General features: G+C 43.1%; 1 protein-coding gene across 1 annotated transcript in view; it reads left to right on the top strand.

Moving 5' to 3' along the window:
• LOC139418412 (teneurin-1-like) overlaps positions 1-23110 on the top strand; it is a 132755-nt gene extending 109645 nt beyond the window's left edge. Inside the window, exons 22-31 of the mRNA XM_071167817.1 lie at positions 2639-2793; positions 7162-7528; positions 7921-8431; positions 9281-9456; positions 10212-10447; positions 12435-12728; positions 12858-13248; positions 16138-17358; positions 19622-19764; positions 19892-23110. Coding sequence (XP_071023918.1) covers positions 2639-2793; positions 7162-7528; positions 7921-8431; positions 9281-9456; positions 10212-10447; positions 12435-12728; positions 12858-13248; positions 16138-17358; positions 19622-19764; positions 19892-20647 — 4250 coding nt within the window. The 3' untranslated portion in view covers positions 20648-23110. The remainder of the gene's footprint in view (positions 1-2638; positions 2794-7161; positions 7529-7920; positions 8432-9280; positions 9457-10211; positions 10448-12434; positions 12729-12857; positions 13249-16137; positions 17359-19621; positions 19765-19891) is intronic.
• Positions 23111-24662: the final 1552 nt, after the last annotated feature.

The raw sequence follows: 24662 nt of genomic DNA, 5'->3' as shown, positions 1-24662 counted from the left end.
GGCCAGTGTTTGGGGGTTGGGGGATTCAATGAGGTAACCTAGACATGATTAATTTACAGAGGGCTTAATCAATCATCTCTGGACAATTCATCTATTTTGTGCTACTTTTAGACCTCTCATATACATAGGTATCATATACTGTAAGTACCATAGAAAATGTATATTTGCATTTCAAATGATATTTTGAATGTATTTCATTATGACTTTATTATAAACCTAACAACTACTACGACATACATTAAGTCTACTACAGTATAGGAGAGCTTGACATATTGGACACAGTAGAAATCCTCCGACTAGTGTAATCCTCGCGTTTCTCTCAATATGTGGAAAATGGAGAAGACCGCAGTCTAAGGTAGTATTGGTCAATAATTCCATCAACAGTATCCCTCAAATTAAAAGACGTGATTAGATCTGCTTCAACCCAGCGTTCCTGCCTGTAAGACTGGAACTAATCCTCAGATCCAAGAAGTAAACATGTTGCCCAGCGTATTAACAGCTTCACCCCCAAGGTTACAGATATTTACATTGAGCTGTTTTGTATTTTGGAATTTTAATTAGACCAAACGAATAAGTTGAAACATGTTTTTCATCTTATTAATTTAGGAGTGTTTTGCTTACCATGGGGGGATTCTGCTCTGCTCTCTATTTCAGTACTATCTCTGTTATTTGGGACACTCTGAAGGGTATGAGGGGAACACTTATCATCCCACATCATGCATAATTAACTAAATGATGAGGGTGATATGTCATGCAATTAAGCTGGAATGATGAGGTATGTCTGTAAACAAGCAGTATTGACACCGATGTTGTGCGAACTTGTGAGTATTTTGGTTGACAAATATTTTAAAAAATATATAATTATGCATTTGGATTTCTATTATTCATGGGCACATGTCTGGCAATCAGTTAAAAATATATTCCTCAGTATCTCTGTGTCTTAAACGAAATTAGCCTACCAATCATTGCATATTTGAGGATATAATGTTGTCATGTGCAGAGTTTGTTTAGACTGCTCGAATAGATTATTAAGATTTTCCAGGAAAGCTTAACCACACACGGTATCTGTAGGATCTCAGTATCATCTTATGTACACAATGTTGAAATACATTACTATTAATTGATTGGTTTCATCATTGATTGGTCAGAGGAGTGAGTCTACTCTCCTGGTTTCTCTGGCCCTGACCAGTGGCTGAATGAGAGATAACTGGCAGCATACAGACATACAGCTCCCCTAGACGAGTTGGCTGGCCAGCCCTGATGTAAACACTGTGTGGACATGGACACAAAGCCAATAGGTCCAAGGCTAGTCCCAGAGAAGCAGCCAACGTGATGCCATTCAGCCCACTAGGCTTACTAAGTGTCTGACTCGACAGGATATCTCAACCTGACCTTGAGTGGTACAATCAGAGGCGCAACCGTGTTATTTCATAGTTTTGATGTCGTCCCTATTATTCTACAATGCAGAAAATAGTTTAAAAAATGAAGAAAAGCCCTTGAATGAGTAAGTGTTCTAAAACCTTTGACCGGTAGTGTAATCAGGCAGTAGTTATGGCTAAGAATGAAACCATATTGAAGTGTATTATTTATTACATACATTTTCTTTTTTTTGGCACTGGTCAGTGTGTTAAAAACGTTAGCTTCATAACACCCGTTGAAACCTCAAAAGCATATACTCCTATCTATTCACATTTTACTCAGACCACATCTTTTCATTCGCATCCACTGTTGCTGTGTTGACTATTTTGTCATCTTTTACAATGAACACAATAAGAAGATGCTGCTCCATGCATATTGCAACTAGCCAAATCGTTGCCTTGAACCTCTTTCAAACTGAAATGTTAGAATTGGTTTTAAGGATGTAAGCTCCTCTAAGACGATTAAAGCTGCTTCATTCATTGGGATCGGAGAACGGTAGAGAAGCCAGCAGCATGCGATCTGGAATCTGAGGCGATCTGAACTCTAGAGGCTCCCAACTTGCAGTGCAAATCTCATCAGATAATACCCAGACACTTGATTAAATGAATTGGCTATATTATCATGCAGCACACATCTCTGTGGGGAGAAGGGGGCTGATGACGGGGATAAAAGTAGTCACATGCTCCTCGCTCTACCATGAAGGATCACTCTTTGAACAAACATGCTTCAGACTCACTGTTGTCTAATGAAGGGTTTCCCAAACTCAGTCCCGGGGCCCCCCCTGGGTGCACCTTTTGGTTTTTACCCTAGCATTACATAACTGATTCAAATAACCAACTCATCATCAAGCTTTGATTATTTGAATCAGCTGTGTAGTGCCAGGGCAAAAGGTTTGGGAAGCCCTGGTGTAATGTCTATATGTGTATTGTCCAATAAGGAATGAATGAGAGTGTTAAGATGACATACAGTATTTCATCATCTTCCTTTAAAGGGAGTTCAGTAATAATATACCTAAATGATTGTCATAAACAGCCTGTGTCACCTGACTGGTCTCTTGACCGTCAATGTAATATCAAACTTCTAATATTGTCATTATAATCACATCTACTCTGTGACAACCCTGTTTAGGCATCCAACTGAACATTCAAACAACGTTTTACTGCTGTTACTGCTGCCTGAGCTGTGCAGTAATGAATTGTCTCTCCTTCCCCTCCGACAGGGATTGCAGTGGACAAGCAAGGATTTGTCTACTTTGTTGATGGAACCATGATTCGCAAGATCAATGGGAAAGGAATGATATCAACTGTCATTGGTTCCAACGGCTTGATGTCCACTCAACCGTTAAGCTGTGACGCCCGCATGGATATTTCACAGGTGAGATGGCTAGACGGCTAATGCACGCACGCACACACACACACACACACACACACACACACACACACACACACACACAGCTAGGAATGTCAGGTTTTCCAAGCCCCACGTTTACTTAGAGCAGTACTGGTAGACTAAACAGACAGAATGGTATTTCAAAAGCTATTCTATACCCCTTATCTAATACTGTATGTATATCCTCCTTTAGTTCCAAGGATCTAATCATGCAACAATTCCATTTGAACCTATATGCAGTCATCTATAAGTAACAGAGTTTAAGTCGTCAATCAGTCATCAAAGCATTAAAACTGATATTAGTGATCAGCAATTAGACTTTAATGTCCAAGAGGTTTATAAAAAAAAAGAAAGAAAAAAATAGACAGATCTTATATATCTATCTGACCTATAAAAATGGAGAGGCCTGATAGAGGACATTTCCTTTGAGACGTTCCCGTCATGATTAACTGGCCTCAGCCCCTGAATGCTCCCTCTCAATGGTGAATTATATTCTTGCTTCTGTCTCTGCTCTCACGGGCAGCTGAGGCCCAGACCACCACTTGGATGCACCCTGACTCAGAGAGCAATTATTCTCAGCCCCCCGGACCTTGCCATAGGAAACCACCTTATTAAGTTCTCACCAAAAGTTGTAAAAATGCTGAGGCTGGCTAACCTTCAGAGAGGGCTGCAGATATATGCCCTACAGTCACACTCTCTCTACAGACTCTCTCTCTTTATCTCTCTACCCCTCTTCCTCGACACTCTTAGAAAAAAGGGTTCTTCAGCTGTCCCCATAGGAGAACCCTTTTTGTTTCCAGGTAAATCCCTTTTGGGTTTCATGTAGAACCCTCTGTAGAAAGGGTTCTACATGAAACTGAAATGGTTCTACCTGGAACCAAAAGGGTTCTACTTAGAACAAAAACAAGGTCTTCAAAGGGTTCTCCTATGGGGACAGCCAAAGAACCCTTTTAGGTTCTAGATAGCACCTTTTTTTCTGAGTGTACCACGCTCTCTCTCTCTCTCTGCCTTTCTCTCTACCCTTTTATCTCTCTCTCGCTCTTCTTCACAGCAACACAGCACATTGACCCACATCTGAGCGGGTTGCACAGCTCTGAATAGGGAACAGGGAAATTAACTGCTGTGCCCCCATAAGGGCTTATCACATAAGGAGCACACAATTCTCCTCTTATGCCCAGATTTACTCCTGTAGAATGCTACTCCTGTAGAATGCCACTCCTGTAGAATGCCACTCCTGTAGAATGCTACTTCTGTAGACTGCTACTCCTGTAGAATGCTACTCCTGTAGAATGATTATCCATGCGCATCACTGGGCTGGATCACGTGCCGATGAACCCATCAAAGCACTCATGAAAAGCGACAAAACTATATTAGATCATAATGGGTGTGGGTTTCCTCCAGAGCATTCGCATGATCTGAGTCTGAGATTGTGATGCTGTAGAGAGAGGCAACAGGGACATTGCGTACTGTACCGTCTCAATTAAACCTGTATATAGGAGGATACAGTATGCTTGTGAGAACGAAAGCCTATTTTGCATCACAATAATCCGATCATTGACACTCCCTATTATTCCCATAGACATTTGACATTTGAGAAGCAGCATGACGAAGCATTAAATTAAATGCTTGAAATTCAGATTATATCTTGCATACCGCTATTCTTTTTACTGTCCGTGTTTCAGGCTTTGCGTTCCTGGCTTTCATTTTCTGACAATTCCTTTTGTTGGTTTTCTGAATGAGCCCTTTTCCGCGGATGTATTATGCAGTGGAGTGATTTCAAACAACTTCATCCTCAAGATGTTAACTTGCAAGTTGGCGCTCTCCCTCCTCCTCAGGTATCTCACATGCAAAGCTTGATGTTCTACTGTGATACAATCAGATATCCAAACTATCAGACCACAACCTCGAATCACAGTAATGGCCAGCATTGCAGTGAGTTGGCCATTTTTAATATGATGTGTGGTGGTGGTTTATATATAGGTTTGGCAATGGTATTCCCTTTTCTCCAGAATTCTCCATGCATATTTGTTGGTGTGTGCAAGGCCTAAGGCCTCTCAGCATGCACAGCCCAACAAATACTTTAAACTGTGACCCCAGATTGGAACAAAGCTGATTTCTGTGCAGGAGGCAAATGAGAGTTATTTAGTTGTTGAATCACACTGGAAGATAAACACTGTCTCATCTCAAGAGCAATGTGTTTCTCCCCCAAGCCATTCTGAAAACAATAGAAGGCTGGAGAGTTCTACGAAACAAAGGGAGTCCAATACTCCATTCAATCCACCACTCCGGGCTTTTACAGTGCAATAAGGCATAACTCTCTGGTTCCCCTCCCCTAGCAAATGAGACCCCTGCAAGTGAATAATAAAGCACTTTATTTATAAGGGTTGGGAGAGAGTTGTATTGAGTCACTGCAAACAGATTAGCATTGTGTGGGTACAGAGTGAATTGAAATCATGGAAAAGTTCAGTGATAGTGTATTATATGTGACAGAGCCTATCACACTATTCCAGATTTTCATGCAAACAAAATGCAAGCATATGACAGCTTTTAGGTGGAGCAGGTTGCATTGATTTTGTTTTTTCAATCTCAGGAGAGAAAAACGCATGATGTCAATTAGCGTTGTTTTTGGGAGGGGAGCTGCCAGGCTTCTCTCACAACACAGATGTGCTTTGAAACGATGGCTGCAGTGGGAAAACTCACCTCCAATTTGAATGCGTGGACACTATACTGTCAGTATATTTTGTTACCAGTGTAGAGAAGTGTCAAATTATTCCTGAACAGATCCCTTTCATTCATGCACAATTGACTTGCATTTATACAGTCCCTTTCATCAGATCATCTCAGAGTGCTTGAAGGTGAGATGGCAACTAATTTTATCCTCCACCAATCTGAATCATTCACCCCTATTGTGCAGGAACACTTTGCACCCATTATTTGTGGTGGAAGAATGGTTTTTCATGATCCGATTAAACACAGGGGTGATTATATGGGCACATTTCTTTATTAGGACTGTCCAGCACCCTTAAGTATCCCACTCACGCTTAGTGAACTGTACCTTGGAGCTTTTTATTTCAAATGTGTGTCCTTAGCTGAGTCTCAGGGGAACACGGTGTGAGCACACGTACAAAAATGACCTTAGTTACATTACCACTTGTACAATTGTACAATAGTCACATGCTATTATACGGCTTTCACAATATGTCCTCTATTTGAAATGGCCTAATAGCAACTAGCAACCTAATATTGCTGAATGTATGACACTGACAGACTTTGCCCAAGAAGTCTACACAGCGTACAGTGCCTTCAGAAATAATTCACACCCCTAGACTTTTTCCACATTTAAAATGGATTCAATTGGAAAAAAATGTGTCACTGGCCTACACACAATACCGCATAATGTCAAAGTGGAATTATGCTTTTCGCAATGTTTACAAATGAATAAAAAATGAAAAGCTGAAATGTCTTGAGTTAATACATATTCAACCCCTTAGTTATGGCAAACCTAAATAAGTTCAGGAGTAAAAATGTGCTTAACAAGTCACATGCTCACTGTGTGCAATTCTAGTGTTTATCATGATTTTTGAACGACTGACTCATCTCTGTACCCCACATATACAATTATCTGTAAGGTCCCTCAGTCGAGCAGGGAATTTCAACCGCAGAATCAGTCTACTTTACACCAGACACTGGGAGATGTATTCACCTTTCAGCAGGACAATATCCTAAAACACAAGGCCAAATCTACACTGGAGTTACCAAGAAGACAGTGAATGTTTCTGAATGGCCGAGTTACAGTTTTGACTTAAATCTGCTTAAAAAGCTTTGGCAAGACCTGAAAATGGTTGTATAGCAATAATCAACAACCAATTTGACAGTAGAAGAATTTTGAAAATAATAATGGGCAAATGTTGCACAATTCAGGTGTGGAAAGCTCTTAGAGACTTTCCCAGAAAAACTCACAGCTGTAATCTCTGCCAAAGGGGATTCTAACATGTATTGAATCAGGGGGTTGAATACTTATCTAATCAGTATTTTTTATAAATATTTTACAAATGTTAGAATTTTTCTTCCACTTTGACATTACAGATTATTTTGTGTAGATCGTTAAAAAAATGACAAATCAATTTTAATCCCACTTTGTAGCACAACAAAATCTGGAAAAAGTCTAGGGGTGTGAATACTTTCTGAAGGCACTGTCTGTGCAATTCTGACTACTTCTTTTACATAATATTCATTACAATATGATGCAATTTAGATCATCAAAGACAGTAGAAAAACTGTAAAGGAAATGTTTCAGGAGAAACTTTGCGGCACCCATCTATGTACACTTGTTAAACTGTTTCCCTGATCTAGGTTCGTCTAGAATGGCCCACCTACCTGGCTGTCAACCCCATGGACAACTCCCTGTACATCTTGGACAACAACATAGTGATCCAGGTGTCAGAGAGCAGCCAGGTGAGGATCGTGGCGGGCCGGCCCATCCACTGCCAGGTCCCTGGGATCGACCACTACCTGGTCAGCAAGGCAGCTGTCCACTCCACCCTGGAGGCAGCCAAAGCCATCGCAGTTTCCCACCAGGGCACTCTCTACATCGCTGAGACGGACGAGAGGAAGATCAACCGCATCCAGCAGGTCACCACCAACGGGGAGATCTCTGTGGTGGCCGGGGCGCCCACTGAGTGTGACTGCAAGATCGACCCCAACTGTGACTGCTTCTCTGGTGGGTCCCCTGTTGTGAACACCATTATGCCTCAGACTAACTTCAGCAGTCTATCAGAGACCTGTGGAGAGGCTCTCTGGATGGACATGCAATGATTTGGAACTATTGTAACCCGCCCGCATGATGGTTATGGTGGCATCAGTCTAGCTTGACAAAACAAAGATACTTTCACGTGTGAAATATCTCAGTAGAGGGCTGGGATGAACTGCAACTTCCTTTTGCTTTTGCTCAACACTCAGTTTGTCTATGATGTATTATTCATATACATTTTATTTGACATTGCAACTTGTCAAACACCACATTATTATAAGTATAAATACATAAATAGTTTTTCAATGTATTCTACCTTAGCTGGTTGAGTGCTCAATCTCTGCATTGTCCTTTTTCCACAGGCGATGGTGGATATGCCCGTGATGCCAAGCTAAAGGCTCCCTCGTCCCTGGCTGTTTCCCCTAACGGGACTCTGTACATCTCAGACCTGGGGAACATCCGTATCAGGGCCCTGTCCCCCAACAGGCCCCAGCTCAACCAGAACAGCATGTATGAGATCACCTCTGTGGTGGACCAGGAGCTCTATCTGTTCAGCGTGAACGGCACCCACCTCCACACCCGCAGCCTGGTCACCGGAGACTACGTCTATAACTTCACCTACTCAGGAGAGGGCGACGTGAGCGCCGTGGTCTCCAGCGACGACACCGCGGTCCACGTGCGCCGTGATGCCAATGGCGTGCCCCTCTGGCTGCTGGTGCCCGGGGGTCAGGTCTATTGGCTCACTATCAGCAATGGGGGCGTCCTCAAGAAGGTCTCCGCCCTGGCGCATGACCTAGCGCAGATCAGCTACCATGGCAACTCAGGTCTCCTGGCAACCATGAGCAATGAGATTGCCTGGACAACGGTCTATCAGTGAGTATTCCGCAGCACTCCTTCCCGTCTGTCTATTGACGTCAATGACAATTATGCTTAAGAATATACTCTATTAGCATCCTGCATATCACAGCCAAAGTCTTGTTCCTGTCTGCCTCTATGTGAAGCTTTAAGAGCTTCACCACCTACACTCCCATTATACAGTAACATTTTGCTGCAGTATTGCAGTTTTTGGAATATGTGAAATTTGAAAGGTATATAAATAAGATTGTCAGAAAAAAAGGAAATATAAATGGATTTTCTAATAGAAGATTATTTCCTAAATTATGTTTTTCTCTAATTGGGGCAATTCCACAGGCTGGCCTGCGGAAATTGTCTTCTTTTTGTTGGTGAATCAAAGCCTGAAAGAGAAGTGGGAATAGTGTGATTATATAAAATGTTTGCGTAGGCATTTTGAGGGATTTGTTCAGGGGCGCATTGGGTTTAAAATCTGTTCGGATGTCAGGGGCAAAGAATCCTTTTCACTGCCTCTTTATTTTCCTCCCTTTAATTTAGTTTGATCGGCAATACAACCTCCCCTTTATTGTGTCCCTGTGAAAAAGCCGAAATCCACTCAAACTCCATTCTAATACTGTCCTCAGTGTCCTGCAGTGACTGCCGTTGGAGGTCAAACCTCATTGGCTCCTTTGTTCCAGCAGCATTGTTATACTGTCACCCAGTGGTGAAACTATGGAACTACAGGAAGGCGCTCAGCTCCTTCCAAAATTTGAATATTCTGGAATCCACAGTAAATGTTTCCATTTTATTATACAAGGTTGTCACAATATTTTAAGACCCAGATTTCAGACCTTGTTAGGATGTTATATGACTGGGTGTGTCCTTGACCAGGTATAATTCTGATGGTCATCTCATCAATGTCACCTTGCCAACGGGAGAGGTCAGCAGTTTCTACGGCAATATGGAGAAATCAGTGCGGGTGGAAGCAGACACTTCAAATCGGGAGAAATTCATCACAGCCACAAACTTCTCTGCTGCCAGCACTATCTATACATTACGCCAAGGTAGTAGTAAGGTTTCGCGTCAGTTTCTCATCTCTCGTTTTTTTTCTTTTTTTTCATTATCATGCCGCACTGTCACTGGGGAGAGGCCATGTGAAGTCAGGCATGTCACCAGCAATGACGAAGCAAATGCATTCCTTTCTATATCTGAGTTATTCCGGTCTCCTTAACGCATTGTTCACATGCATGCCTTTACAAGGTTAACCGTTTTAATGACGGCCCAACAGCTATTTAATAGAGCATTAAAATAAAAATGAGATGACAGGTCTGACAAAGGTGTGAAGAGTTGAGGAAGTAAACACGGACTTTCCTACAAACAGCAAAGAAGAGAGAAGTGAGAGAGAAGTGAGAGAGCTGCTGAGAGCGGAGTTTATTCCATGTCTCACCATCTCCTTTCGCACGGTCACACCTCTGTTCTCACATAGACACACAAGTGGTTTGTAGAAATATAGTGACTCAAGGAGATACCAGTGAAATGTCACATGGCACGTGCAATAATATACCATTCTGTTATCTCTTCAATAAAAGTGGTGAATAATATTATTCATGTATTTTATTGAAGAGATAACACAGTGGTATTACTGAAATATGCATATTCAACAGTCAGTTTAATTATAATACTTTTCCCCCTGACTGCTGCCATTTAGGGTATGTAGGCTAGAGTGGCAGTATGAGTTGGCTGTCCCTGTTGTAGTACTGCATGAGTTAACCTCTCTCTCTCCCACTCACTCTCTGTTACTCTGCCACATGTCCCCACACAGAGCATGCTCAAAACACGTACCGTGTGAGTTCGGACGGCTCTCTGTGGGTGACGTTCGCCAGCGGCATGGAGGTGACCCTGAACACAGAACCCCACATCTCGGCGGGCGTGGTCAACCCCACGGTGGGCAAGTGTAACATCACCCTTCCGGGCGAGAATGCTCACAGTGTCATCGAGTGGAGGCAGAGAAGAGACCAGGCGAAAGGGAACTACACAGCCTACGAACGCAGGCTCAGGGTAAGGAAGAGACAGAACAGACTGTGTGAGCACAATACCCCTCACCATATGTGTTGTGTGGGAGGAATGTCTCCATGTGGTACAATACAACAGTGTGCTGAAGGTGTTACGTACAGTACAGCAGACCGATTGTCTCCCTATGGGACTTTGATGAGTCTTCCATAACAGGTCATGGTAAAGGGAAGATATACAGTGCCTTCAAAAAGTATTCATACCCCTTTTTTTTCTCACCCATCTACACACAATGACGAAGTGAAAACACATTTTTATAAATATTTGCACGTTCATCTGTACAAACAATAGTGCGCAAGTATAAGCACCATGGGAATGCACAGCCGTCACACTGCTCAGGAAGGAGACTAGTTCTAGAGGAGACTAGAGATTAATGTATTTTGGTGCGAAAGATAGTAACTACTAACAATCGGATACCACGAAATTGGGGGGAAAAGGGGGGAAAATTCACAACAAAAAAGTATCTCTATCCACAGTAAAAACGAGTCCTATATCGACATAACATGAAAGGCCGCTCAGGAAAGAAGAAGCCACTGCTCCAAAACCGACATAAAAAAGCCAGACTACGGTTTGCAACTGCACATGGGGACAAAGATTGTACTTTTTGGAGAAATGTCCTCTGGTCTGATTAAACAAAAATAGAACTGTTTGGCTATAATGACCATCGTTATGTTTGGAGGAAAAAGGGGGAGGCTTGCAAGCCGAAGAACACCATTCCAACCGTGAAGCACGGGGGTGGCAGCATCATGTTGTAGAGGTGCTTTGCTGCAGGAGGGACTGGTGCACTTCACAAAATAGATGGCTTCATGAGGGAGGAAAATTATGTTTATATTTTGAAGCAACATCTCAAGACATCAGTCAGGAAGCTTGGTCGCAAATGGGTCTTCCAAATGGACAATGACCCCAAGCATACTTAAAAATTTGTGGCAAAATGGCTTAAGGACAACAAAATCAAGGTATTGGAGTGGCCATCACAAAGCCCTGACCTCAATCCTATAGAGAATTTGTGGGCAGAACTGAAAATGCGTGTGCGAGCAAAGAGGCCTACAAACCTGATTGGTAGGAGGAATAAGTCAAACATTCTGCACAGTCTTTCCCTCCTTTCTAAGCCATGTCAGGAGGAATGGGCCAAAATCCACCCAACTTATTTTGGGAAGCTTGTGGAAGGCTACCCAAAACATATGACCCTAGTTAAACAATTTAAAGTAATGCTACCAAATACTAATTGAGTGTACGTAAACTTCTGACCCACTGGGAATGTGATGAAAGAAATAAAAGCTGAAATAAATCATTCTTTCTACTATTATTCTGACATTTCACATTCTTAAAATAAAGTGGTGATCCTACCTGACCTAAAAATGGGAATTTTAACTAAGATTAAATGTCAGGAATTGTGAAAACTGAGTTTAAATGTATTTGGCTAAGGTGTATGTAAACTTCTGACTTCAACTGTATAGACATGACTTGCTCAAATATTATGGATCCCTAGAACTTTTTTTCAGAATATTTTTAGATTTAGACAGTGAAATTGGGAAATCAATTGTATCCCAGACTTCATAGAACATGCACAGAGGGAGATACGATGATGACTGTCAGAGAATGGAGGATAACGAGGGAAAGACTGTGCAGAATGTTTAACTTCTTCCTCCTACCAATTAGGATGAAATGAAATAAAAGCATTTAGGGCCCATTTCTAGTTGAGCTGAGGCAGAGAGGGAACATTCAGCTCCATTACTGCCTGTCTTAATCGCTATTTCTAGTGATGGTGAAAACACTCATTTACCATCACACTAAAATCTTTGAAAGCTCTGTGTCGAATCAGCATCACAGATCTGTTTTTTAAACATAACATAGATTGTATCGCTCTTATCTCCGGGGATAGAACCGTTTTCCAGTCAACAGATCTAGTTTTGTTACTTGTAGAAGCGACTGTACCACTCACTCACCTATCATTCTTGTCTCTCACCATCCCCAGGCTCACAACAGAAACGTGCTGTCCATAGATTTTAACCAAGCCACACGAGTAGGCAAGATCTATGACGACCACCGCAAGTTCACCCTGCGAATCCTCTATGACCAGATGGGGCGTCCCATCGTCTGGTCTCCCAGCAGCAAGTACAATGAGGTGAATGTGACCTACTCTCCAGCGGGCCTGGTGACCAGCATCCAGAGGGGCAACTGGTCAGAGAAACTGGAGTATGAGAATGGGAGGGTGGTCTCCAGGACATGGACCAATGGGAAGATATGGAGCTACACTTTTCTGGAGAAGGTATTCAGTTATTTGCTAGACGTGATTTATCCGGAACAAATTGTTTTAGTTTGTTCTCTGTATGGATATGAATGAAGTGGCAGTCTGTAGCTCAGAGCATTAATCCACTTCTGTTTGTGTGTTCTGCAGTCGGTCATGCTGCTGTTGCACAGCCAGCGGCGGTACACCTTTGAGTATGACCACACGGACTACCTGATGTCTGTGACCATGCCCAGTATGGTGCGTCACAGCCTGCAGTCTATGCTGTCAGTGGGCTACTACAGGAACACCTACAGCCCACCAGACAGCAGCGGAGCCTCTGTGATCCACGACTACAGCCATGATGGCCGCCTGCTCCAGACTCTGTACCTGGGCACTGGCCGCCGTATCCTCTACCGCTACACCCGCCAGTCCTGCCTGGCAGAGATCCTGTACGACACCACCCTGGTCACCTACACCTACGAGGAGACCTCCGGGGGGGTGAAGACCATCCACCTCATGAACCAGGGCTTCATGTGCACCATCCGCTACAGACAGACAGGTACCGCAATACAGACCAACCTTCTAGCTAACTGGAAGGGGAATAGCATGTAATGACTATACAAACGAAGACAAGCCGGTTAAACCTCAGTAATAAAGTATGATCCTCACATAACAAAAATAAGATGATAAGATGGATTCTAAATGATTGGGATGCCATAAAGGAGCTTATTGATTTTAATAATGGAATGTATTATGACAGGTTAATGTAAGAAATAAAACCACAAATGGTTGTGCCTCTGCAGGAGTTTAAGACAATAAGCCATATAAGCTATATTAGATGAGGAGGCCTTTAGGCATAGCTGAAGATGATCCTTTATTGTGAGCTCTAATCACTATAAGCAATTCTGATAATGCTTTATGTCAGAGTAGACTTAAAGTTTGACATATAAGTCTGCTTTGAGAGATTGAGTATACCACCATGAAATACACTATTAGCACCTCTTGAAATATATCCTCTGGCATATGGCCCCAATAATTAACCCATGAGAATGATATATCCTATTCAGTCTGCTGAGTTTAAATCTATTTTTGGGAGCAAAATCCATGAATGTCTCCAGAACTCAGTAGGGATTTGAAATCCCTATAAAGCCAATGTGGAATGGCACACTGATTATATAGGGCACCAAATCAGAACCCATTCTGAAGAGATGGAGATTGGGAGTGCTGCTGTGCACTGATGAGCAATTTCCTCAGCTTTACAGACTTCTATTCTGTCCTTTTTTTAGATGTACATGTCTCGCTGTTGGGGGTCACCAGACTCTGCCAGTCTCTCCCAGTCTCCATGCTAGGCCCCCTGCACAAATCCACCTCCATTTCCTTCTAACGAATTGAAATGAACGTGTTCTTAATAGCATCCCAGGTCCTCCACTGGCTGGCTACAATAAGTCTGATTTGAAGCTGAAATAAGCAATCAGGGACAGCAGAGAGAGAGGGATGATGGTAGACGAGAGCATGAATGAGAATCCTTGAGAATATATAGCCTGGCTGGTTGATTTGGCTGGCTCAATTATGGACTTTTACATGCTGGTTTTGATATGGTGTACATTGATTGCCAAAAGTAGGTGGACATCCCTTCAAATTAGTGGATTCGGCTATTTTAGCCACACCTGTTGCTGACAGGTGTATAAAATCGAGCACACAGCCATGCAATCTCCATAGACGGACATTGGCAGTAGAATTGCCTCTACTGAAGAGCTCAGTGACTTTCAACGTGGCACCTTCGTAGGATGACACCTTTCCAACAAGTCAGTTCATCAAATTTGTGCCCTGTTAGAGCTGCCCCAGTCAGCTGTAAACGATGTAATTGTGAAGTGGAAACGTCTAGGAGCAACAATGATTCAGCCGTGAAGTGGTAGGCCACACAAGCTCACAGAACGTGAACGCTGCGTGCTGAAGCACTTAGCGAGTAAAAATTGTCTGTCGGTTGCAACACTCACTACCGAGTTCCAAACTGCCTCTGGAAGCAACGTCAGTCAGCAAGCAACGTCAATGTAATGCTCGCCGCCATAGGACTCTGGAGCAGTGGAAACGCTTTGAATCACCCTTCACCATCTGGCAATACGATGTACAAACCTCATCATCATAGGATTCTGTAGCAGTGGAAACGCTTTGAATCACCCTTCACCATCTGGCAGTCCAACGGACTAATCTAGGTTTGGCGGAAGCCAGGAGAACACTACCTGCAACAATGCATAGTGCCAACTGTAAAGTTTGGTGGAGGAATAATGGTCTGGGGCTGTTTTTCATGGTTCGAGCTAGGCACCTTAGTTCCAGTGAAGGAAAATCTTAACGCTACAGCATACAATGACATTATAGACGATTCTGTGCTTCCAACTACGCGGCAACAGTTTGGGGAAGGCCCTTTCCTGTTTCAGCATGACAATGCCCCCGTGCACAAAGCGAGGTCCATACAGAAATGGTTCGTAGAGATCGGTGTGGAAGAACTTGACTGGCCTGCACAGAGCCCTGACCTCAACCCCATTGAACACCTTTGGGATGAATTGGAACACTGACTGCGAGCCAGGCCTAATCACCCAATGTCAATGCCTGACCTCAATAATGCTCTTGTGTCTGAATGGAAGTCCCTGCAGCAATTTTCCAACATCTAGTGGAAAGCCTTCACAGAAAAGTGGAGGCTGTTATAGCAGCAAAGGATGGACCGACTCCATATTATTGCCCATGATTTTGGAGTGATATGTTTGACGAGCTGGTGTCCACATACTTTTGATAATGTAGTTGTATGTACTGTATACCTTCATTAAAACGAATTGCTTATATTTCACCTACTTTGATGTTATATATATTACACACTTTATCACTTCAATAGTGTAGATAACAATTAATTAACCTTGTGCACACCTACACTAAGTATCAGACTTTAGGCCTTTTTTTGTTGCTCTGTGAGTTCCTGAGCAGCTTTGAGATCCAAGTGAAGGTATTGAGCATGTTGTTAGAGGCCTTTACAGAGCTGACTGGGAGAATGAATAAGCCCACATTAATTAACTGCCATTCAATTGCTTTGTCATTCAATCTGCAATTTCAAGCATGACAGGTCAACAGCCTCCAACTTAATTTGCAGTCACATAATACTATCACCATGTAATATTCATCTCCTAAGGACAGAAGTAATTAAAATGTCTTTCATTCTGCTTTAGTTAGTTCAGTCTAAGCAATACTATGTGCAACCCATATGGGTGTGAACAAAGCAGTTTGATAACCGGAATTAGTATTGGTAGTCTTCCGGCATCTCTGCTCTGCTATTGATGATATGGATGGCTTCAAACTTTAAAGAGCTGCTAGAGTCATGAACATACATTTGATAATTACTCAGATATGAAGTTTCATTGTTTTTGAACAGATCATTTAATGGTGATTATTCTCCCCACAGGTCCTCTGGTTGGGAGACAGATCTACAGGTTTAGTGTGGAGGGCCTGGTGAATGCCAGATTTGACTACAGCTATAATAACTTCCGGGTCACCAGCATGCAGGCCATGATTAATGAAACCCCTCTTCCCATTGACCTTTACCGTTATGTTGATGTGTCAGGAAGAATTGAACAGTTTGGGAAATTCAGTGTCATAAACTATGACCTCAATCAAGTGATCACTACACACATCATGAAGCACACTAAGATATTTAATGCCAACGGACAAGTGATCGAGGTCCAGTACGAGATCCTGAAGTCTATTGCATACTGGATGACAGTGCAGTATGACAACATGGGCCGCATCACTATCTGTGACATCAGGATTGGTGTGGATAACAATATAACACGCTACTCATACGAGTATGATGCTGATAGTCAGCTCCAGGCTGTGTCGGTGAATGATAGGCCACAGTGGCGCTATAGTTACGACCTCAACGGCAACATTAATTTACTGAGTCATGGCAACAGTGCCAGACTAACGCCGCTGCGCTACGACTTACGAGACCGCATTACACGACTCGGAGAAATTCAGTACAAAATGGATGAAGATGGCTTTCTTCGCCTGCGGGGCAATGTCATGTTTGATTACAACTCTAACGGGCTGCTTGCCAAAGCGTTTGACAAAGTGTCAGAGAGGAGTGTTCACTACCGCTACGACGGCCTGGGCAGGCGGGTGGCCAGCAGGACCAGTGACGGCCAGCAGCTGCAGTACTTCTATGCCGACCTGACCAAACCCACCAGGGTGACCCACATGTACAACCACTCCAGCTCTGAGATCACCTCGCTCTATTACGACCTGCAGGGACACCTCATCGCCATGGAGCTGAGCAGCGGGGAGGAGTACTACGTAGCCTGTGATAACTCTGGCACGCCACTGGCCATCTTCAGCAGCCAAGGACACATAGTCAAGGAGATGCTCTACACCCCTTACGGAGACATCTACCAAGACTCAAACCCTTCCTTTCTGCTGATCATCGGGTTCCAGGGCGGTCTCTATGATGCGCTGACCAAGCTGGTCCACCTGGGGAGGAGGGACTATGATGTGGTGGCTGGGAGGTGGACCACTCCCAACCATAACCTGTGGACGGAGCTCAGTATCAACCCCAAGCCTTTCAACCTCTACTCCTTCAAAAACAACTACCCTGTTGCAGAGTTACAGGATGTCACCAAGTTCACTACAGGTAAGACTAATGTTGATGAGATCCACTATATGTTCCTTAGGAGATATACACTGCGTGCACAATTATTAGGCAAATTATATTCCTCAGGATTCATTTTATTGTTGAACAAACACAATGCTCTCAGTCAATCCAAAATGTTATTGAACCTCAAACCTGAATGTTTAACAAAGGAAAGGGGAGTTTTGTCTTTCTCTGGGGAATATATAAGTGTGCACAATTATTAGGCAACTAAATTACAAAAATTATTTCTCCCAACTCACTTGTTAATTCTCCATTTTTTGAGAAAGTGTAACAAATAAGTAACACAAAATGACAATTAAAAACAACTTTTGGCCTTTCAAAAATATTCAGTGACCAATGTAGCCACCCTTCTTTTCAATAACTGCCATGAGCCTTCCATCCATGGAGTCTGTCAGTTTCTTGATCGGTTCACGATCAACTTTCGCTGAAGCAGCAACCACAGCCTCCAAATTCTGTTAAGAGGTGTATTGTCTTCCCTTACTGTAAATCTCACGTTGGAGAAGGGCCCACAAGTTCTCAATAGGATTTAAGTCAGGTGAGAAAGGGGGCCAGGTCATTATTCAGGCATCTTTGAGGCCCTTGCTGGCTAGCCAAGCAGTGGAGTACTTGGATGCATCTGATGGAACATTGTCCTGCATAAAGATCATGGCCTTCCTGAATGCTGAGAACTTCTTCCTGTACCACTGAATGAAGAAAGAATGTTCCAGAAACTGGCAGTAGATTTGGGAGTTGAGTTTCAGTCCCATCTTCAACCTGAAAACGTCCAACTACCTCATTCATAATGATAGCAGCCCATACCAGTACCCCTCCTCCACCTTGCTGGCGTCTGACTCAAAGTTGTGCCCTGTGTCCATTACTGATCCAGCCATGGGCCCGTCCATCTGGTCCATCAAGAGTCACTCATTTCATCTGTCCATAAAACCTTTGAAAAATCTGTCTTCGGGTATTTCTTTGCCCAAACTTGTGAATCTTATTCAGTGGTGGTGGTGTTTCAGCCTTCTTGACCTTGGCCATGTCTCTGAGCACTTGACACCTTGTACTTCTGGACACTCCAGGTAGGTTGCCGTTCTGGAATATGGTGCCACTGGAGGATAATGGGTTCCTGGTAGCTTGGCGTTTAATTCTTCTCAGTTCTGGAATATGGTGCCACTGGAGGATAATGGGTTCCTGGTAGCTTGACGTTTAAGTCTTCTCAGTTGTGGTAAATGGTGGCACTGGAGGATAATGGGTTCCTGGTAGCTTGACGTTTAATTCTTCTCAGTTCTGGAATATGGTGGCACTGGAGGATAATGGGTTCCTGGTAGCTTGATGTTTAATTCTTCTCAGTTCTGGAATATGGTGGCACTGGAGGATAATGGGTTCCTGGTAGCTTGACGTTTAAGTCTTCTCAGTTCTGGAATATGGTGGCACTGGAGGATAATGGGTTCCTGGTAGCTTGACGTTTAATTCTTCTCAGTTCTGGAATATGGTGGCACTGGAGGATAATGGGTTCCTGGTAGCTTGACGTTTAAGTCTTCTCAGTTCTGGAATATGGTGGCACTGGAGGATAATGGGTTCCTGGTAGCTTGACGTTTAATTCTTCTCAGTTCTGGAATATGGTGGCACTGGAGGATAATGGGTTCCTGGTAGCTTGACGTTTAAGTCTTCTCAGTTCTGGAATATGGTGGCACTGGAGGATAATGGGTTCCTGGTAGCTTGACGTTTAAGTCTTCTCAGTTCTGGAATATGGTGGCACTGGAGGATAATGGGTTCCTGGTAGCTTGATGTTTAAGTCTTTTGCAGTTAATTTGTGACTTTTCTTCTCTGTGCGTTCTTTACGCCCCCAGTTGACTATTCGCAACAAAACGTTTGATTGTCCGGTGGTCACGCATCAATAGTTGAGCTATTTGAAGAGTGTTGCATCCCTCTGAAAGGCATTTTACCATTTGACTTTTCAGTTTCAGTTAAATCTCCTAATAGTTATGCACACCTTGATATAAGGTGTTATTCACTTTCACCACACCCTCCCTCATTACACAAATACATATCACCTGAAAATGATTACATCCCATAACCATTCAAGTTTATGTGGTTTGGAGTTGGAAAATGTGAATAGAAATAATAAGAACAGAATACTCACTTTTCTAATAATTGTTCACGCAGTGTAGACCGATAATTAGACAGGATGGTTTCAATTGGGTTGCATGACAAAAGCTCAAATCCAATGCCCTGTCATTGACTCCTCGATACCTTCTGTCTTCAGACATCAGCAGTTGGTTGCAACTGTTTGGGTTCCAGCTCCACAACGTTGTCCCTGGTTACCCCAAGCCGGAGGTGGAGAGCATGGAGCAAACCTACGAAATGATGAAGACTCAAACCAAGACACAAGACTGGGACCCTAGCAAGGTGAGCTAAACCTAGACTAGGCCTAGTCTAACAGAGCCTAATCTCCAGCCATGTATGGTCCTTAGATAGTAGACCTGAAAATCCTTATTATCATTAGATAACCATCCCATGTGTGTTTGTCTGCCAGGTTCTGTTGGGTATCCAGTGCGAGCTGCAGAAACACCTAAAGAACTTCATCTCTCTGGACCGACTGCCTATGAGTAAGATGACTGGTCAGCTGGGGGCGTGGCATGGCCGGAGGCCCCGCTTCTCTGCCATCTCCTCCATCTTTGGAAAGGGTGTCAAGTTCGCCATCAGAGATAATGTTGTCACCACTGAAATCATTGGGGTTGCAAGCGAGGACAGCCGGCGTGTGGCAGCAGTCCTAAACCACGCGCTCTACCTATCCGGCCTGCACTTCACGGTGAACGGTCTGGACACTCACTACTTTGTCAAGCCTGGCCTGCTGGAGGGGGACCTGGGAGTGGTTGGCCACAACGGAGCGGGTCGCGTCCTGGAGAACGGCGTCAACGTGACCGTGTCCCAGATGACGACGGCGGTGGATGGGAGGACTAGGCGCTTCGCTGACATCCAGATGCAGCACGGGACTCTGTGCTTCAACATCCGCTACGGGGCCACCGAGGAAGAGGAGAGGGAGCATGTGCTGGAGGTGGCCCGGCAGAGGGCGGTGGAGCAGGCCTGGGTCATCGAGCAGAGGAAGCTGGAGGAAGGAGAGGAGGGCTCCAGGCTCTGGACAGAAGGAGAGAGGCAGCAGTTGCTCACCACTGGACAGGTTCCCGGCTATGACGGCTACTTCGTGCTCCCCGTGGAGCAGTACCTGGAGCTCTCTGACAGTGCCAACAACATTCACTTCATGAGGCAAAGTGAAATAGGGAGGAGGTAACAGCGGCATCGTGCTTCACTACTGCCGTGGGTTCCCCTTCACCAAAGACAGTCTGTTTTTAGACATACAATGATTTGTTGTACCGTTTTTTCTAGAATGATGACGATAAATATACAAAAAAAAGACAACTGCCTTTAAGTGACAAATGATGGTATTTTGTTTCACCTGTGTTCTGATTGTTTTGTTTCTTCTGAGAATGAATTGATCATTTGAAACTCTTGACTGTCTATCATTTTGGAGTTACTTGGCTAGCTTATGTAATTTGACCTACTTTGTAAGCTGTTAGATATGCTGAATCTGAGATGACAGACTCCGTATCAAGTTCATTACCATATAATTAATCTTTATACATACTGTATCTATAACAGTGTAGTGAATTGCTGTCATTTCAGTTTATACAGTGCATATCTGTCTGCGATCTCTTGAGAAGTGGCAGTGACAGCTACTGTCTTCTTGTGACTATGAGACTCACTGGCATCTGGAATTTTGCTGCTTTCTGTGTATTTAAAGTTCTGGTGGTACAATGGAGTAGATTGTGTTGGTTTAGACACATGACATTGTATATAGCAAGTGCTTTAGCGAGATACAAGTGCTTAACTTAATAATGTGTTGTTACTGATTATTAATCGTTAATCCTATCAATAGAATTGATCACTGGAGTTACACAGAGCAACAGGAAAAAGTATTCATGCTGAAAACCTGTACAGTACAGTTTACTTTTTTACAAATTGCTTATTGTAAAATATAATGTATTATCTGGGTGGAGCTTGTGCCTTTCTGCTCTTAAAAAAACGTTGAAGGATGACAATTTAATCAAAACATCTCCTTCCATACCATGAAAAGTGTTATTATTTATGTACTGGACTAGATTCCTTATGGAGTGGCGCTTGCAGGGCAGACTATAGTGCCCTATGCAAAGTGCTAAATCATAGTGTAAATGTTACAGAAACCTTCATATTGTAATTCACAGATATTACATTCATTGTACCTGAATTATTCTGATGCCATTACAAGGCACTCCTTCCCAGTCCCGATCAGTTATATCTGAGCTAGCAAGTCAATTGGCAGACAGTGCAGTAGATAAGTCTCTGCCGCCAATGTGAAATCCAAACGTCACAAATTAGTTGCGTAAGAATTGTACTGAAACGATGATACGTTTGTAAAAAATGTCCATACATGTAGGAGAAGGCCTACTTACAGTTGTCAAGTGGGTCGTATAGACTTTACATATCAGAACAGGGTGAAAAGCAGAAAGAAAATAGAACACATTCTCAGTGGGTAGCTTACAAGAGCTTGACTGTGTACTAGTTACGGGTCAAATGTAGTGAATGTGGAGGAGGATTTTTCAAAGAGAAATGCACACATTGAGTAGCTGTTTAAAACAGATAAAACAGTCTGGAAACATCCATTTTTTAAATATTTACTCAACATGTATTTGGTCTGTGCTTAATTTACTACAACAAAGTCACATTGTGTTTCAGCATGTCATTCTTCTGTAAAAAGATTGCAAATGCTGTATGCCTCGGCGTCTAGTATTCCACCAAACATTTGAGGAAATTAGATGTGCATAACATTACACCATCTTCACAACAGCTGAAATATTTTGAATGCAGCCCCAATTAAACAAGCCTTAGTTCGTCAATCGTTTACTCAGTCCTTTGAAACATCTAAGAATCCTCATTATTTCTTATTTCCAAAGACAAACTTTCAAGTCTGGGATGATATTGAACTATTTATTATGTATTCATTTTGGGCTCAGAGTATGACATGTTTGGTGCTGGAGAAGAGGGATTTAAAAAGTGAACGGTTGTCCAGTTAGCCAAACCCATTTCCACAATTTGGTTGTATTGTTAAGGATTTGTTATAATTGGGATGTGTATGGTTTGTGTACTGACATTTGTTTTCCATGCTTCTCATACAGAAATGAAACATTAACACTGTGGAAAAGGCTGAACCAAAAGCATGGAGTACAAAGACAAACACCCTATATTCTGATATTCACTTTAATACTGTCCAGTTCATCAAAAATATAATTCTGTGCAACCTTATGTTGTTTTTTACTTTAATTGTCATTGGGGTGTATTGCAAAAATGAATTGTACAAAATATAGGCTATATGGTATACTATATAACATATTTTGGGTAAATTAATTGATAGTACTCCATATAATTAATAATGCTCTGCCCATTGGTGTTCATATTGATGATACTGTCTCAGTTGGGTAACTCCGAGAACGAAGACAGTGTGATTGCCAAGATACATTTGTATGGTATGAAAACACTGATATCGCTTGATTGCATTTTCTACTCTGGGCTTTGACCAAGAGGCATGTATTTTCTGCAAGTGCTCCAGGAAGTGGGTGTAAATAATGAGAAGAAGTTAATATATTGGGTGTGGAAAGTTCATATTAAAAACAAGGTACTTTGAAGGTTTGACTTTTAATAAATAAATGTGCAAATTCTTTATCCATATGTTTTGATGTTGTTTCTTTCATTGTATTATGAGTGGTTGAAATTGTTAGCTGGTCCATGAAAATAATCAAACAGAAATGGTTTAAATTGAATCGTTTCACTGTTTTATATATATATTGTTGTCAAAGTTTGTATCTTTGAAGACGAGCCATCATCTCATAGGTACTGCTGGTCAGTGTTAGTGTGTTGGTTTTCCACAGGGTAGAGGAGGGGCATCGTCAGATGGATTTCCAAAGGCAGCTATCAGATTCCTTATCGTCCTGAATAATCGTGTCTGTACTCTACCCTCCATCTGAAACACAGAAACGCCTTATCTGTTCATTCAGGTCAAGTCAGGATAATTTGCTATTTCCAAAATAACTGAGGTTTTGTCACTAATACCACATTAACGTAGGAATACCTATGTGTGAATGCTGTTCATCGACTACAGCTCGGCATTCAACACCATAGTACCCTCCAAGCTCGTCATCAAGCTCGAGACCCTGGGTCTCGACCCCGCCCTGTGCAACTGGGTACTGGACTTCCTGACGGGCCGCCCCCAGGTGGTGAGGGTAGGCAACAACATCTCCTCCCCGCTGATCCTCAACACTGGGGCCCCACAAGGTTGCGTTCTGAGCCCTCTCCTGTACTCCCTGTTCACCCACGACTGCGTGGCCACGCACGCCTCCAACTCAATCATCAAGTTTGCGGACGACACAACAGTGGTAGGCTTGATTACCAACAACGATGAGACGGCCTACAGGGAGGAGGTGAGGGCCCTCGGAGTGTGGTGTCAGGAAAACAACCTCACACTCAACGTCAACAAAACTAAGGAGATGATTGTGGACTTCAGGAAACAGCAGAGGGAACACCCCCCTATCCACATCGATGGAACAGTAGTGGAGAGGGTAGCAAGTTTTAAGTTCCTCGGCATACACATCACAGACAAACTGAATTGGTCCACTCACACAGACAGCATCGTGAAGAAGGCGCAGCAGCGCCTCTTCAACCTCAGGAGGCTGAAGAAATTCGGCTTGTCACCAAAAGCACTCACAAACTTCTACAGATGCACAATCGAGAGCATCCTGGCGGGCTGTATCACCGCCTGGTATGGCAACTGCACCGCCCTCAACCGTAAGGCTCTCCAGAGGGTAGTGAGGTCTGCACAACGCATCACCGGGGGCAAACTACCTGCCCTCCAGGACACCTACACCACCCGATGTCACAGGAAGGCCATAAAGATCATCAAGGACATCAACCACCCGAGCCACTGCCTGTTCACCCCGCTATCATCCAGAAGGCGAGGTCAGTACAGGTGCATCAAAGCTGGGACCGAGAGACTGAAAAACAGCTTCTATCTCAAGGCCATCAGACTGTTAAACAGCCACCACTAACACTGAGTGGCTGCTGCCAACACACTGACACTGACTCAACTCCAGCCACTTTAATAATGGGAATTGATGGGAAATTATGTAAATATATCACTAGCCACTTTAAACAATGCTACCTTATATAAATGTTACTTACCCTACATTATTCATCTCATATGCATACGTATATACTGT

Source organism: Oncorhynchus clarkii, chromosome 10 (assembly GCF_045791955.1).
Source record: "Oncorhynchus clarkii lewisi isolate Uvic-CL-2024 chromosome 10, UVic_Ocla_1.0, whole genome shotgun sequence".
Classification (NCBI taxonomy): domain Eukaryota; kingdom Metazoa; phylum Chordata; class Actinopteri; order Salmoniformes; family Salmonidae; genus Oncorhynchus; species Oncorhynchus clarkii.
The sequence above is the reverse complement of the archived record's forward strand: the minus strand, read 5'-3'. Positions and strand labels throughout refer to the sequence as shown.